At 42.9% G+C, this 18,294-nt stretch overlaps 1 protein-coding gene across 2 annotated transcripts in view; it reads left to right on the top strand.

The window, feature by feature from the left end:
- TMEM98 (transmembrane protein 98) overlaps positions 1 to 18,294 on the top strand; it is a 47,505-nt gene that overhangs the window by 21,172 nt on the left and 8,039 nt on the right. For both annotated transcript variants that reach the window (XM_083147317.1, XM_083147316.1), the window contains exon 6: positions 17,672 to 17,731. In XM_083147317.1, the coding sequence (XP_083003443.1) occupies positions 17,672 to 17,731 (60 nt within the window). The remainder of the gene's footprint in view (positions 1 to 17,671; positions 17,732 to 18,294) is intronic.

Genomic DNA, 18,294 nt, shown 5'->3' with positions numbered 1-18,294 from the left:
GTCAGGGAAAACGCAGACGTGCCCAGGCGTTTTCAGGGAATTTGTGTGATGTCAGCTCTAGCATCGATCAGTTTGTCTGTCAGAGAGGTGTGGAAGGGTCAGAGTTACACACACTTGGACAGACTGGGAAACTGACTTGCGAATGGCTTTGCAGATCAGTGATCCATTCACAAGTCATTTGCAGACTTGCAGGGGCTGGGATCTCACTATATCTGGGTGGTGGCTGTTTAATTGCAGTCCTCTGCAAATTAACACAGCAATGATCAGATCTGAATGAGGCCCTATGCTTGATGACAAATGGCTTTGCCATCGATGTCAGAAACCCAACTGTTTTTCCCACCATCAATGATACAGAAGCATCAGGTGTTTTTCTTTTCCTTACAAGTGCCAGGATATGGATCTTAACTTCACCACCTGCGAACCCTCGCTCTCAGGTTGTGATTGACCAGCAAACAAAACAATGAAAGAACAGGGATGACCATAAGTGGGTGATCCATCAATGGTCTTCTATGCCATAGTATTATACCATCATTGGCCACTTACAGCTTTGGCCACTTACAGTATAGATTGTAACCATTGATTTCCAAAATGCTGATAGCCATCCCTACCCTGAAATAATAGTGATCTCCTTTACTCCCTGAAGAGTCTAGTCCCTAAGGCTGGATTGGATGGTCACAATACAGTGATGATGTTGTCAATCTATGGCCACTATGTAAAAAAAACATTTGGAAGAAAAAAGTAGGATGTATGCTATAAGAAAATGGACGTTGCTCTCCAGCACACTAATTGTATGATGAACTCCAGCGGTTCCTCAATTATTTTCCACCACAGTACTCATTATTATTATTATGTATTATTATTTTTATCCCTGAAAATTAGGTATAAAAATATACATGTATATGATGTAGATAATATATTTATGCTATGATAAATAATTGGACATTCTAATAGTACAAGCTTTGTCCAGCATGGCAAAGATGGATACCTAGAAGGGTCGCCTCTGACCTCTGTGAGGTCTTTAGTGGCAAGGGACAGACCTCCCAAAGCACACAAGAAGAGGTGGACCACAAACAATTTTCAGGGTCGTGGGCTTCAAAGCCACACCCAGGGTAATTTTAGGAATCAGGGTGCATTCATTTGACGATTGGCAGGTTATCATAACAATAATAATAATTATAATACAAGCCATGAGCTATGGCATTTCTTTATTGTTAATTAGGTATAGACTTTTAGGACAGCTGACATGGGTTGTCTGAGCATGTCTTATGCATTTTTGTTCATGTATGGTAAAGTACAATGAAAATAGATTGTAGTTATTGGTATATAGTATAAAAAAAATCGGTAGTACAGTGATGTAGGGCTCCAGCCTTATGTCTGAGATTATAAAACAAAATCCTCAGCTCTGCTAGAAGGCTAATGAATAAGGTTATACAGCATGGGGGGAGTTTTATGCTACATGCATTGTCACCCTTTCGGTGAGGGTCTCAAATCGCCAAGGATGTTCAAGCACCCTGTAAGGTCAGCTCCAGGTGGCAAAACATGCCAGGTTTGCCAACTGCTGACTCTTTGGCGAAGGGATCAAGGTAGATTTGTCCATTGTGACTAGCTACAAAGTACCCCTGAAGAATAGGTGCTATGGAGTTGATCCTATTAATTGCATAAGTGTGAATCATTGTGGCTATCCTGCCCAATAGGCTAGTGAGGAATTTTGGGGAAATTTGGTCTGAAACCAGTGTCACGGCAATGGTGCAAATAATAGTATCAACCCCAAAGTTGCATCATAGCTAAAAGGCAGAGAAGAACATCACATCTAAAATACTGTTGAGAACCTAATTTACATTTTTATTGGAAGCATCACTTACCTTTTGAAATGTTCATATTCAAGAAATAGACACTGTCATCTTCTTTCAACTAGGAGGTGCAAATACTATTCAAGCACATTCAAATGTTGTCAAATCAACCTGTTAATATTACATTTAATTAAGTTTATTTAACACTTTAAATTCAAACAGCAAATAATTCTTTTTTTTTTTTTATTTTGATTTACATTGAATTAAAAAAAGTTAATATTACAATACATTGCAGTTGTTTAAGTTTAAACAAATTAAAGCAATTTGGAATACATAAATTAATAATGTAGATGAAGTTCAAACTAATTAATAAACCACTTAATAACAACTTGTAGAATCTTTAATTATGACCATTGGTGCGATGGGTTATGGTATTTTTGATCTACAATGTCTAACTAATGGTCGACAGTCAAAAGATCGACAGGGTCAAAAAGTCGACAGGGTCAAAAAGGTTGACATGGTCCAATGGTTCACAGTGAAAAGGTCAACATGGTCAAAAGGTCGACATTGAACATGCATTTTTAATGTTTTTTGGGGTGTCTATGTCGACATAGGTCGACATGGACACCGTCTAAGTGCACCGCGTCCCCTCACATGGCTCGCTGCGCTCACTATGCTTATATTCTCCCTCCAAGCCATAGTGGATGGTAAGGTATGAAATACCACCTGTCGGCTCAAAATATTACAAAAGAATGCATGTCGAACATTTCCATGCCGACTTTTTGGCCATGTCAACCTTTTGTCTTCGACCTTTTGACCCTGTTGATCTTTTGACTGTCAGCCTTTGGACCCTGTCCACCTTTTGACTGTCCACCTCTTGACCCTGTCGACCTTCTGATTGTCAACTAATAGTGGTCGACCTTATGACTGTCAACCTAGAGTCAATATATCATGAGTAAGGATACCGGTGAGATGCTAAGATCACTATCCATGAAGATGATGTTCTACATGGATTACTTTACCTCTAACAAATCCAGTATGTATGTACACACCCTGTAGTGCCTGCCTCCTATTGTACTGACAATGGAGGTGGGCCATTATGCCTCTGAATGAAGACAATTTCAACAGGAATCACAAATGCCTTTATAATGTCAATGCCTCATGCAAATTGAATGTTTTCCCTCTTATGTGTATCGGCTCAGAACACAAAAGAGCCTTTTCCAGTGTAGAGCGAAGGCAAGGCAAAATATAATTCTAATGACAATCATGAATATTGGAAATTGTTTGGTTAAAATCTTACAAATGTCTTCTTTTTCAGTGTAATACACTTATGTCATTATTCTAATAATGATCCCCAATAAATTAGAAATTTATAACAATGTCTCAACATCCATAAACCCTATTTTTTTACATGAATAATTAAGGAATACAGCAGTGGCAAATCATTGAAATAACACAAATCGGTAGCTAAATGTTAATTATAACCTTATCATATAGTATAATTTACTGAACATTTATGGAAAATATAGAAAACACTGTTTATTGTACAACAAAGAGCAAAATTATTTCAAATTGATTTAAATCAATGGTTGGGAATTTGTGGTCTGCTGATGCTGTGGAACCACAAGTCCCAGTATGCTCTGCCATTAAGCCTGTCATACCAAGCTTGTGTCACTTTCATGTGTATAATAATAGTATAATTGTAGCTTTGTAATACAATTTATATTGCTTTCATGTTTAGTATGGATGTCTGCAATAACGCTTCATTTCCAGATAGCTATTAAAATACATGGAACAGTGCGTCAGAAAAAAGGGATATGCATCAGTTAATGAACAGATCCTAGTACCAATGTTCCCTCTAATTTTACGAAGGCTGTGTGCGGCAAAAGATTTTGGCTGTGCAACTTTGGAAGGAAATTTAAATTTTTGTGCGTCACTTATATATAACTGGAAAATTACGTTCAGCATTTGTGTTAACTTTACTTCAAAATGATATTAAACATTTAAACATTAAAAACACAGCACACAATGTAGTTAATGGGTGAAACACACATTAATTGAGTCCACAACTGCAAAAAGGGACCACTGCTGCTTTGTGCGCTCTGTTGTAATGTCTGTGCGCACACTCGTCGAGTTGTGTGCGCGCGCACGTGCGCACAGCTTAGAGGGAACACTGCCTAGTACACTATCTCATTGGGGCAGATTTATTAAGCTTGGAGAAGAGATAAACTGGAGATAAAGCGGAGAAAAGGTAAAAGGAGATAAAGCACCAGCCAATCAGCTCCCAACTGTCTTTTTCAAACACAGCTGATTGGCTGGTGCTTTATCTCCTTTTACCTTTTCTCCGCTTTATCTCCAGTTTATCTCTTCTCCAAGCTTAATAAATCTGCCCCTAAGATTACATGCTACAAAAGAATTCGGTCACTAGATCGACCCTATTTAGATTGACATGCATTGTGTCGACTACTGAAGGTCGACAGGGCTAAAAGGTCGACACAAGCATAAGGTTGACATGAACATGGTCAAAAGGTCGACATGAGTTTTCACAGTTTTTTTGAGCCAACGTGTGCCGACAGGCGGTATTTCACGCCCTACCGCCCACAATTGCGTGGTGGGAAAATAAAAAAGTGTGCTGAGTGCAGCAAGGAACCATGCCAGAAGATGGCAAATGCAGCAAGCCATATGAGGGGATGCAGTACACTTTGACGGTGCCCATGTCAACCATGTCAACATTTGGGACAAAAATGTGAAAAACTCATGTCAACCTTCTAACTGCTGACCTTGCCATTGTTGAGCCTAACTTCCAACTCTGTCGACCTTAGTCATGTCAACCTATTTCATGTGTCGACCTAAGCCCTGTCGACCTTCAGTGGTCAACCCAATGCATGCATGTCGACCTAAATAGGATTGACCCAATGATCCATGGCCAAATACAAGGCCTGCACATATCACAATGATCTGTACAGGCTTCTGCAAGGCATGTGGCTTCACAGGCAGGTCTATTTCATTTGTTTTTAACACGTAAACATATCTTAGTAAGTTTGAGCCAGATGTATCAAGCTTCAAAAAGTGATAAAATGGAGAGTGATAAACAGCCAGCCAATCAGCTCCTAACTAACATGTTACAGGCTGGGTTTCAAAAATAACAGGTACGAGCTGGCTGTTTATCACTCTCCATTTTATCACTTTTGAAGCTTGATACATCTGGCCCTAAAGGTGGCCATACATCAGAAAGATATTGTACCCAATCATACAATCTCAACTGATTGTAAGATGGATTGTATGCAGATTGTGTGCACATCTTATGTACATAATCATACAATCAATCAGCAGATGGATTGTATGACTGATTGTAAGATGGATTGTATGCAGATTGTGTGCACATCTTGTGTACACAATCATGCAGCAGATGGATTGTATGATTGATTGTATGATCGATTGTGTGTAGATTGTGTGTCCAAAAACCACCAAGGACTGCCGGGGATTTCAAGGGAAATTGTACACAATCATGAGCGCAATCGATCTTAAGATCGATCTTTCTGATGTATGGCCAGCTTAAGTGTTTGATCTTAACCCCTTCATGACAGAGCCAGTTTGTGCCTTCATGACAGAGCCCTTTTTTTCAAATCTGACATGTCTCACTTAAGTGGGGATAACTTTTTTTTGCTTTTACTTATCCCAGTGATTTTGAGATTGTTTTCTCGTGACACATTGTACTTCAAGTTAGTGGTAAATTTTGGTCGATACAGTCTGTGTTTTTTTGTGAAAAATACCAAAATATCGTGAAAAAATGGAAAATTTAGCAATATGCAAAATGTCACATTTTCTGCTTGTGAGACAAATAATCATACCACTCAAAATAGTTAATAACTAACAAAGACCATATGTCTACTTTATGTTGCAATCATTATTTCAACCTCCTTTTCATTTTTTGGGACACTAGGAGGCTTCAAATATGACTAGCAAATTCTCAAATTTTCAAGAAAATTTCAAACACTGATTTTTTTAGGGACCAGTTCAGTTCTGATGTGACTTTGAGGGACTTGTATGTGAGACACCCCCATAAATGATGCCATTTCAAAAACTGCACCCCTCACAGTATTCAAAACAGCATTTTGGAAGTTTGTTAACCCTTTAGGTGTTTCACAGGAATTAAAACAAAGTGTAGGTGAAATTTCAAAATTTCTTTTTTTTTGCAGAGTTTCAATTTTAATACATTTTTCTAACGAATACAGTAGATTTTACTAGAGAAATGTGACTAAAAATTGATTCCCCCAATTCTTTTGTTTTCAAAAATATCCTATATGTGGCCCTAGTGTGCACGTTGACCAAACCACAGGCTTCATAATAGAAGGAGCACCTACTTGATTTTGGAGCCTCCTTTTTATGAGATTTTTTTTTAGGCACCATGTAGGTTTCTAGGCACCATAAGTGCTAAAAGTTAGGAACCTCCCCCACAAGTCACCCCATTTTGCAATCTACACCCCTCAGGGAATTCATCTAGGGGTATAGTGTACATTTCAAACCCCCAGGAGTTTCACCAATTTTGGTACAACTGGGATGTGAAAATGGAAAATTAAATTTTTTTACACAAACATGCAGTTCTGGCTCAAAATTTTTCATTTTCACAAGGAATGAAGGAGACAAAGCACCCCAAAGTCTGTGCCCCAATTTCTCCCGAGTACGGCAATGCCTCACATGTGACCAAAAAATACCAGTTGGGCGCATGGCAGGACTCAGAAGGGAAGGAGTGATTTTTGGATTTTGCAGCACAGATTTTGGTGGAATGAATGGTGGGTGCCATGTTGCATTAGCAAGACTCCCAAAGCACCAATACAGTGGAACCCCCCCACAAGTCACCCCATTTTGCAAAGTACACCCCTCAGGGAATTCATCTAGGGGTATAGTGTACATTTCAAACCCCCAGGGGTTTCACCAATTTTGATACAACTGGGCAGTGAAAATGAAAAATTACATTTTTTTACACAAAAATGCAGTTCTGGCTCAAAATTTTTCATTTTCACAAGGAATGAAGGAGACAAAGCACCCCAAAATCTGTGCCCCAATTTCTCCCGAGTACGGCAATGCCTCACATGTGACCAAAAAATACCAGTTGGGCGCATGGCAGGACTCAGAAGGGAAGGAGTGATTTTTGGATTTTGCAGCACAGATTTTGGTGGAATGAATGGTGGGTGCTATGTTGCACCAATACAGTGGAACCCCCCCACAAGTCACCCCATTTTGCAAAGTACACCCCTCAGGGAATTCATCTAGGGGTATAGTGTACATTTCAAACCCCCAGGGATTTCACCAATTTTGGTACAACTGGGATGTGAAAATGGAAAATTAAATTTTTTTACACAAACATGCAGTTCTGGCTCAAAATTTTTCATTTTCACAAGGAATGAAGGAGACAAAGCACCCCAAAATCTGTGCCCCCATTTCTCCAGAGTACGGCAATGCCTCACATGTGACCAAAAAATACCAGTTGGGCGCATGGCAGGACTCAGAAGGGAAGGAGTGATTTTTGGATTTTGCAGCACAGATTTTGGTGGAATGAATGGTGGGTGCCATGTTGCATTAGCAAGACTCCCAAAGCACCAATACAGTGGAACCCCCCCACAAGTCACCCCATTTTGCAAAGTACACCCCTCAGGGAATTCATCTAGGGGTATAGTGTACATTTCAAACCCCCAGGGGTTTCACCAATTTTGGTACAACTGGGCAGTGAAAATGAAAAATTACATTTTTTTACACAAAAATGCAGTTCTGGCTCAAAATTTTTCATTTTCACAAGGAATGAAGGAGACAAAGCACCCCAAAATCTGTGCCCCCATTTCTCCCGAGTACGGCAATGCCTCACATGTGACCAAAAAATACCAGTTGAGCGCATGGCAGGACTCAGAAGGGAAGGAGTGATTTTTGGATTTGGCAGCACAGATTTTGGTGGAATGAATGGTGGGTGCCATGTTGCATTAGCAAGACTCCCAAAGCACCAATACAGTGGAACCCCCCCACAAGTCACCCCATTTTGCAAAGTACACTCCTCAGGGAATTCATCTAGGGGTATAGTGTACATTTCAAACCCCCAGGGGTTTCACCAATTTTGGTACAACTGGGATGTGAAAATGGAAAATTACATTTTTTTACACAAAAATGCAGTTCTGGCTCAAAATTTTTCATTTTCACAAGGAATGAAGGAGACAAAGCACCCCAAAATCTGTGCCCCAATTTCTCCCGAGTACGGCAATGCCTCACATGTGACCAAAAAATACCAGTTGGGCGCATGGCAGGACTCAGAAGGGAAGGAGTAATTTTTGGATTTGGCAGCACAGATTTTGGTGGAATGAATGGTGGGTGCCATGTTGCATTAGCAAGACTCCCAAAGCACCAATACAGTGAAACCCCCCCACAAGTCACCCCATTTTGCAAAGTACACCCCTCAGGGAATTCATCTAGGGGTATAGTGTACATTTCAAACCCCCAGGGGTTTCACCAATTTTGGTACAACTGGGATGTGAAAATGGAAAATTACATTTTTTTACACAAACATGCAGTTCTGGCTCAAAATTTTTCATTTTCACAAGGAATGAAGGAGACAAAGCACCCCAAAGTCTATGCCCCAATTTCTCCCGAGTACGGCAATGCCTCACATGTGACCAAAAAATACCAGTTGGGCGCATGGCAGGACTCAGAAGGGAAGGAGTGATTTTTGGATTTTGCAGCACAGATTTTGGTGGAATGAATGGTGGGTGCCATGTTGCATTAGCAAGACTCCCAAAGCACCAATACAGTGGAACCCCCCCACAAGTCACCCCATTTTGCAAAGTACACCCCTCAGGGAATTCATCTAGGGGTATAGTGTACATTTCAAACCCCCAGGGGTTTCACCAATTTTGATAAAACTGGGCAGTGAAAATGAAAAATTACATTTTTTTACACAAAAATGCAGTTCTGGCTCAAAATTTTTCATTTTCACAAGGAATGAAGGAGACAAAGCACCCCAAAATCTGTGCCCCAATTTCTCCCGAGTACGGCAATGCCTCACATGTGACCAAAAAATACCAGTTGGGCGCATGGCAGGACTCAGAAGGGAAGGAGTGATTTTTGGATTTTGCAGCACAGATTTTGGTGGAATGAATGGTGGGTGCTATGTTGCACCAATACAGTGGAACCCCCCCACAAGTCACCCCATTTTGCAAAGTACACCCCTCAGGGAATTCATCTAGGGGTATAGTGTACATTTCAAACCCCCAGGGGTTTCACCAATTTTGGTACAACTGGGCTGTGAAAATGAAAAATTACATTTTTTTACACAAAAATGTACTTCTGGCTCAAAATTTTTCATTTTCACAAGGAATGAAGGAGACAAAGCACCCCAAAATCTGTGCCCCCATTTCTCCAGAGTACGGCAATGCCTCACATGTGACCAAAAAATACCAGTTGGGCGCATGGCAGGACTCAGAAGGGAAGGAGTGATTTTTGGATTTTGGAGCACAGATTTTGGTGGAATGAATGGTGGGTGCCATGTTGCATTACCAATACAGTGGAACCCCCCCACAAGTGACCCCATTTTGCAAACTACACTCCTCAGGGAATTCATCTAGGGGTATAGTGTACATTTCAAACCCCCAGGGGTTTCACCAATTTTGGTACAACTGGGCTGTGAAAATGAAAAATTACATTTTTTTTACACAAAAATGTACTTCTGGCTCAAAATTTTTCATTTTCACAAGGAATGAAGGAGACAAAGCACCCCAAAATCTGTGCCCCCATTTCTCCCGAGTACGGCAATGCCTCACATGTGACCAAAAAATACCAGTTGGGTGCATGGCAGGACTCAGAAGGGAAGGAGTGATTTTTGGATTTTGGAGCACAGATTTTGGTGGAATGAATGGTGGGTGCTATGTTGCATTACCAATACAGTGGAACCCCCCCACAAGTGACCCCATTTTGCAAACTACACTCCTCAGGAAATTCATCTAGGGGTATAGTGTACATTTCAAACCCCCAGGGGTTTCACCAATTTTGGTACAACTGGGCTGTGAAAATGAAAAATTACATTTTTTTTACACAAAAATGTACTTCTGGCTCAAAATTTTTCATTTTCACAAGGAATGAAGGAGACAAAGCACCCCAAAATCTGTGCCCCAATTTCTCCCGAGTACGGCAATGCCTCACATGTGACCAAAAAATACCAGTTGGGCGCATGCCAGGACTCAGAAGGGAAGGAGTGATTTTTGGATTTGGCAGCACAGATTTTGGTGGAATGAATGGTGGGTGCCATGTTGCATTAGCAAGACTCCCAAAGCACCAATACAGTGAAACCCCCCCACAAGTCACCCCATTTTGCAAAGTACACCCCTCAGGGAATTCATCTAGGGGTATAGTGTACATTTCAAACCCCCAGGGGTTTCACCAATTTTGGTACAACTGGGATGTGAAAATGGAAAATTACATTTTTTTACACAAACATGCAGTTCTGGCTCAAAATTTTTCATTTTCACAAGGAATGAAGGAGACAAAGCACCCCAAAGTCTGTGCCCCAATTTCTCCCGAGTACGGCAATGCCTCACATGTGACCAAAAAATACCAGTTGGGCGCATGGCAGGACTCAGAAGGGAAGGAGTGATTTTTGGATTTTGCAGCACAGATTTTGGTGGAATGAATGGTGGGTGCCATGTTGCATTAGCAAGACTCCCAAAGCACCAATACAGTGGAACCCCCCCACAAGTCACCCCATTTTGCAAAGTACACCCCTCAGGGAATTCATCTAGGGGTATAGTGTACATTTCAAACCCCCAGGGGTTTCACCAATTTTGATACAACTGGGCAGTGAAAATGAAAAATTACATTTTTTTACACAAAAATGCAGTTCTGGCTCAAAATTTTTCATTTTCACAAGGAATGAAGGAGACAAAGCACCCCAAAATCTGTGCCCCAATTTCTCCCGAGTACGGCAATGCCTCACATGTGACCAAAAAATACCAGTTGGGCGCATGGCAGGACTCAGAAGGGAAGGAGTGATTTTTGGATTTTGCAGCACAGATTTTGGTGGAATGAATGGTGGGTGCTATGTTGCACCAATACAGTGGAACCCCCCCACAAGTCACCCCATTTTGCAAAGTACACCCCTCAGGGAATTCATCTAGGGGTATAGTGTACATTTCAAACCCCCAGGGGTTTCACCAATTTTGGTACAACTGGGCTGTGAAAATGAAAAATTACATTTTTTTACACAAAAATGTACTTCTGGCTCAAAATTTTTCATTTTCACAAGGAATGAAGGAGACAAAGCACCCCAAAATCTGTGCCCCCATTTCTCCAGAGTACGGCAATGCCTCACATGTGACCAAAAAATACCAGTTGGGCGCATGGCAGGACTCAGAAGGGAAGGAGTGATTTTTGGATTTTGGAGCACAGATTTTGGTGGAATGAATGGTGGGTGCCATGTTGCATTACCAATACAGTGGAACCCCCCCACAAGTGACCCCATTTTGCAAACTACACTCCTCAGGGAATTCATCTAGGGGTATAGTGTACATTTCAAACCCCCAGGGGTTTCACCAATTTTGGTACAACTGGGCTGTGAAAATGAAAAATTACATTTTTTTTACACAAAAATGTACTTCTGGCTCAAAATTTTTCATTTTCACAAGGAATGAAGGAGACAAAGCACCCCAAAATCTGTGCCCCCATTTCTCCCGAGTACGGCAATGCCTCACATGTGACCAAAAAATACCAGTTGGGTGCATGGCAGGACTCAGAAGGGAAGGAGTGATTTTTGGATTTTGGAGCACAGATTTTGGTGGAATGAATGGTGGGTGCTATGTTGCATTACCAATACAGTGGAACCCCCCCACAAGTGACCCCATTTTGCAAACTACACTCCTCAGGGAATTCATCTAGGGGTATAGTGTACATTTCAAACCCCCAGGGGTTTTACCAATTTTGGTACAACTGGGCTGTGAAAATGAAAAATTACATTTTTTTTACACAAAAATGTACTTCTGGCTCAAAATTTTTCATTTTCACAAGGAATGAAGGAGACAAAGCACCCCAAAATCTGTGCCCCCATTTCTACAGAGTACGGCAATGCCTCACATGTGACCAAAAAATACCAGTTGGGCGCATGGCAGGACTCAGAAGGGAAGGAGTGATTTTCGGATTTTGCAGCTCAGATTCTGGTGGAATGAATGGTGGGTGCTATGTGGCATTAGCAAGACCCCCGAAGCACGGTGAAATGATGAACCTAATAATCCATAGATGTGTGGTATATTTTGAAACACTCCTTTATACATAGGCCGGGTTTGTCGGGGCAAGTTTCACAGTGGAAAATAGTTTCCTTTCTTATTCCCTTTTTATAGCAAACTTTGCACCTTTTTTGTGTCCTGCCCTTTCTTGCAGTGGAGGGGATTTCGTTGGGAAAATGCTGCCCTGGTACAATACGGGGGCCAGTACTAGAAGTACTGGGGCCCTCTGCCTGCTGGTTCCCAAATATTAGGCCCTTTATGACTTCCTCTTGAAAGTGCATAAATGTCCCCCTCTGGCCGGTGGAACGGAATAGCACGTAAGCGTTATACAGTGCCATCTGGATGATATACACGGCCAGCTTCTTGTACCAGATATTTGTTTTCCGCAGGGCACTGTACGGCTTCAGTACCTGATCTGAAAGATCCACTCCGCCCATGTACTTATTGTAATCTAGGATACAATTTGGTTTTGAGGTGTGGGTACTGGTACCTCGTACAGGGATGGAGGTGGTACTGTCTCCATGAATTGTTGTCAGTATAAGGACATCCCTCTTGTCCTTATATTTGACCAACAACATATTTTCGGTGCATATTCCCCTGCTTTCACCCCTTCTCATTACTTGGGCAATGTGCGTTTTTGGGAGGCCTCTTTGGTTCTTACGCACAGTACCGCAAGCTGCTGTACCTCTTGAACCAAGGGCCTTAAACAGGGGGATGCTGGTGTAAAAGTTATCCACATAGAGGTGATAACCCTTATCCAGGAAGGGGTGCATTAAATTCCAGACAATTTTTCCACTAACACCTACGAGGGAGGGGGGGCATTCTGGCGGTTCAATTCTTGAATCCTTCCCTTCATATACCCTAAACTTGTGGGTGTACCCTGTGGTGCTTTCACACAGCTTATACATTTTTATGCCATACCTTGCCCTCTTACTGGGAAGGTACTGGCGGAATTTAACCCTTCCTTTAAAATGTATAAGGGACTCGTCGATGCTAATACATTTATCAGGGATGTATAGCTCTGCAAATTTGGCACTGAAATGATCAATGACCGGCCTGACTTTGAATAGCCTGTCAAAGGTGGGATCATCTCTGGGTGGGCACTGTGCATTATCGGTGTAATGTATAAATTTATGGATTGCCTCAAAACGAGCCCGGGGCATGGCCATACGGTAAAATGGGGTGCTGTACAGAACATCTGTACTCCAATATTGCCTAATTTGTGGCTTTTTTACTATGCCCATATGAAACACCAAACCCCAAAACGTCATCATCTCTACTGCATCTACAGGGGTCCACCTAGCAAATGATGACGTGGGGTTTTGAGCAATAAACTGCTGGGCATATAAATTAGTTTGGTCCACCATTAAATTTATAAAATCATCAGAGAAAAATAATTTGAAAAAGTCAATTTCTCTGAGACCTGTGGAATCAAATTGGATTCCTGGCATGGCCAAAAACTCAGGAACCTGGGGCTCAAAATTGTCTGGTGGTGGGGTCCATACGAGATCAATTATTGGGGGGGGGTCTCAGCTGCTCTACGGGGGCATCTTTGAGGGGGTCCCTCATCACCAGAGGAGGAAGAGGAGCTTAAGACGAATCCTTCAAATTCCCCGCTTGCCTCACTGGCTGTGTCAGAATCAGAAGCAAGCATGGCATATGCCTCCTCCACTGAATACATTCTTCTGGATGACTGGGATGACAGTTGGGATGACATTTGGGATGACATTTTTATTTTTGTGTTACTGGTAGTGAAATGTTTCAACACGTGTATAGTGTAGGGGGGGGTACAAACTTTGGCCCTTATTCTGATCGGTGCGGATATTCCCGCATTCTTACGGTGCGGTCCGCACGCCACGGTGTTCTGCCGCGTGCGGCCATCGTCCGTAGAAACGCCCACGGGTCCTCCGCATTCGGACGGACTCACTCTTTAAGAACAGGGCGTGTTTACGGACGACATACAAACCATGCGTGTGCGGGAGAAACACTCAGATTCTGCACGGTATTACAGAGTATTACAGAGTATGCTCGGGAATACCGCATCCGAACGGGAGCCAAGCGGTGCTACCGCACGTAAGCGGAGTATTTACGCCAAACAACCCACTATTATGTATCTTCTGCAAGACATCACATGACCCACTTATTCAAATACCTATCCTCATAAAAAACTTCTTATTTGGAATTGGAATCAATTAGATGCCAATATATCCTTACAAGCATGCCTAACACATGCATTGCACACATTAACCCTTACAGCAATTGAAGTGCAATGGTTTCAATTAAAGCACTGACAAGCGTCCTATTAGTGAGTAATGAGTAAAGGAGTCGATTCTATTGGGTTCAGGTGTTAATGCTTGTAGTCATTAGGCGTACGTTCGCCTACCGCATGAACGAGTGGTGTCCGCTAAGCAATAGTACACTTGTGGACACCGCACATTTCTGCCCTTTTTGATCGCGTGCATTCGGAGTGCTATCCGAATGTACGCCCCCCAACATAAGTGTACTCCCCCGTATCCGCCCATGTTTCCGCCCCGTTTTGCCCACTTTGAAACTACGCCCATGTGTCATTCCGCATGACGCCCATAATACGCCCATATTTCCCGACTGATTGCGGGGAACAGTTTTGGACGGGATTTGGCCGAACTGGTACGGAGTCAAGGCGTGGCACATGCGCGTTGCGTTCTCCACGCATGCGCAGACGCCGAAAACACGCGATCCGAAAGTATGCGGTAAAGTCCGCGTCAATCAGAATAAGGGCCTTTATTTCAACCCGGGGGGTATGTAGTGTGTAGTGTGTATGTAGTGCAGAAAAAAAAAAATACTTTATACAAAAAAAAAAAAATTGAAGGGGTTAAAAAAAAAAAAATTGAAGGGGTTAAAAAAAAAAAAAATTGAAGGGGTTAAAAAAAAAAAAAAAAAGGTCCTGCGCCAAAAATTGAGCACAGATGTTGGTCAGTAACGTCCGTCACTGAACAGCGCTCAAAGGCAACAGGAATTTGATCAAAAAAAAAAAAAAATAGATCAACCCTGTGCCGAAAAAGCTGATCAGTGATGTACGTCACTGATCAGCGCACAGTGGCCACAGGTCACCCACAAAATCACAATGTGTGTAAAAAAAAAATTAAAAAAAGACCACACAGCACCCACAAAAAAAAAAAAGGGTGATCAGTGATGCGACACTGATTACCAGTGAGGGGCAGCAGGTGCACAACCTTTGGTGCAACTGGAAGCAACTGACAGGTATATATAAAAAAAAAAAACCTCTGCGCCCCCAAAAAGTTGCTGATCACCTCAGATATAGTGATCAGCACAAAAGGCGGGGGTAGCAGACACAAAATATACACTCTCTATCACTCTCTGTCACTATCTCTCTCTATCTCTCACTATCTCTCACTATCTATCACTATCTATCACTCTAGGACACTGCAGCAGCAGCACTGACAGTTATATGTATAAAAAAAAACCTGCACCCCCAAAAAGGGGGGGTAGCAGACACAAAATATACACTCTCTATCACTCTCTGTCACTATCTCTCTCTATCTCTCTATCTCTCACTATCTATCACTATCTATCACTCTATGACACTGCAGCAGCAGCACTGACAGTTATATATATAAAAAAAAAACCTGCACCCCCAAAAAGGGGGGGTAGCAGACACAAATCTCTCTATCTCTCACTATCTATCACTATCTATCACTATCTATCACTATCTATCACTATCTATCACTCTATGACACTGCAGCAGCAGCACTGACAGTTATTTATATATAAAAAAAACCTGCACCCCCAAAAAGGGGGGGTAGCAGACACAAAATATAGCTCTCTCTGTCACTATCTCTCTCTATCTCTCTCTCTATCTCTCTATCACACTGCAGCAGCAGCAGGAAGTCTCAGGAAGTCAGATCCAGGAAGCGTCCAGCACGCTACAAGCAGTGATCAAGTGATCAGGTAAGGTATTTGCAAGGATCAGGTAAGTATTAGCAAGGATCAGGTCAGTATCACGGCAGATAGGCACGGTGACCGCTCTGCACGCTATTCCAGACCGGAATGGCGTCTGCAGCGCAGTCACCGTTAGTTTAAATGTCGCGCCTTGGCTGTGATTGGTCCGTGGGTCCCACGGACCAATCACAGCCTTGGGGGCAGGTGGGGTGAGGGTGGGGTGAGGTGTCATCGTCACCGATGACCCCCTCATGCCCCCTGACGCCCGGCGGTGATTGACACCTGTGTTACCGAGCGTCTGATTCGCTGGTAACACAGGAAAACGCTGTGAATGGCTGTTCACACTGAACAGCCAATCACAGCGATCGCCGACGGGGGGGGGCGGCATCGCAGCCCCCCCTGGGCACGCAGGGACATGTCTGCTGTCAGGGACAGCAGACATCGTCCCTCTGTCACTGCGTCTCGAGACGCAGTGACAGTTTAAAGTCATGACGTATATATACGTCATGTGTTGGGAAGTACTTCCCGGCCATGACGTATATATACGTCAAATGTCGTGAAGGGGTTAAAAAACTCTCACATATCCCTAGTTGCATAGAGTTCATATCTGCCTACCCTCCTGCATTCTGCAGGAGACTCCCTGAAATAGCAGCAATCTCCCTCTCTCCCTCTTTAATCTAGCAATCTCCCTCATTTCACCTAGCCCACATTACACTGTTACATTTTTGAGGAAAAAAAGAACGAGACACAGATACATTTACATTGAATCATGAACGCCATTTCCCAGCACTTTACCAAGTATAGTAGCTCTTACTAACTGCTTTGGGGCTCATCTACATTTGGATATAAGTCATTATAAAATACACACCCACGCTTCTAGGTGCCACGTTCACAATCTCTTTTCACAATCTCACCATATATGGAACTAGACATGCCCTTTGGGTGGAGCATGACACATCCCTCTATGGGGCGTGGTGCAAATTCAACTACCAACTATAACCTCCCTGAAACTAATTTTCAAAAGTAGGCAAGTATGATAGAGTTTGTATTCTAAAGGTGGATAAGTAGGTGGGGGAGGTTTGTTATTAGGATTGCACTTTGGGAAGTAGAATTCTGGTTTCATAAATTATACTACAGATGTAGCCCCTGCCATCCTTGGCCGGGGCTCGCCAGACCCCCCCCCCCCTGCTGGCGAGCGCCGGCGGCAGGGGCTACACTAAACTGGGACGCGCGTGCGTCTCACATGCACGCGCGTCCCAGTCTCTCAGCGAGGACGCTGCATGTCCCTGCCTGTCTCTGCTTCAGGGAGACGAGCAGGGTTAGGGGGTGCTCGGGGCGGCGAGGGGTACCTGCGGCGATGGTGGCAGGGGTGGCGGCGGGGACCGGAGGCAGGCTCCGTTGCCAGGGGGCGTGCGAGCGTCCCATGCACGTGTGCCCCCTGGCTGGGATGACGTTATGGCAAAGATGAGACAAGCCCCATCTGTATATTAATTCTATCAGGTATTATACAATATATTCACATCTCTATTAGCTTCTATATAGCAACTAGTGGGCTTTATTTTAGGTTGAACAGCCTAGTGGTTTCATAACATAATTAAAGTATACCTACATGGGAACTTCTAGAATGTTATATATTGTATTCAAATATGAAATAATCCAAATTCCAATGTCCATTTCTCCTACATTTAGAGTTGATGATGTGGTGCGTTCCATGTATCCTCCGCTAGACCCCAAACTACTTGATGCAAGGTATGTACTGTATGACAGCAATCTACTGTATGTATGTATGTATGTAGGACAGTACTGTATGTATGTATGTATGTATGTATGTATGTATGACAGCAATGTCATACAGCAAATGTAATTCATGGAAATAGTGTCCAGATACTAGTTGTTTAGAAAAAAGCAGCTAACACACATATAATAACATACCTCCCAACTGTCACGATTCCGTCGGGACAGTCCCGATTTTCGGGTCCTGTCCCGACGTCCCACCCGCGGCAGGCATTGTCCCGCTGCGGGGGGTGGCAGTTGGGAGACCCCCCAATCTAGTAGAATAGACGCTGTGCGCATGCGCACAGCGTCTATTCTCGTATGAAAATGAGGTCGCGGCTAATTAGCATAAGCCGCGCCCTCATTTGCATACGCCCCGCCCCCTTTTCAGGCGCTCGCTTCGCCGCGCGAGTGTCCCTATTTCATCCGGACACAAGTTGGGAGGTATGTAATAATAATAATAATAATGTTTAACACAATCCTAAGTCTCCTCCCATGACAAAGTCATGAATGAAGCTACAGTAAATTGAGGTGTTTAG

This window comes from Crinia signifera, chromosome 6 (genome assembly GCF_055691185.1).
Source record: "Crinia signifera chromosome 6, ASM5569118v1, whole genome shotgun sequence".
NCBI classification, from domain to species: Eukaryota; Metazoa; Chordata; class Amphibia; order Anura; family Myobatrachidae; genus Crinia; species Crinia signifera.
This window is presented reverse-complemented; position numbering and strand designations above follow the sequence as displayed.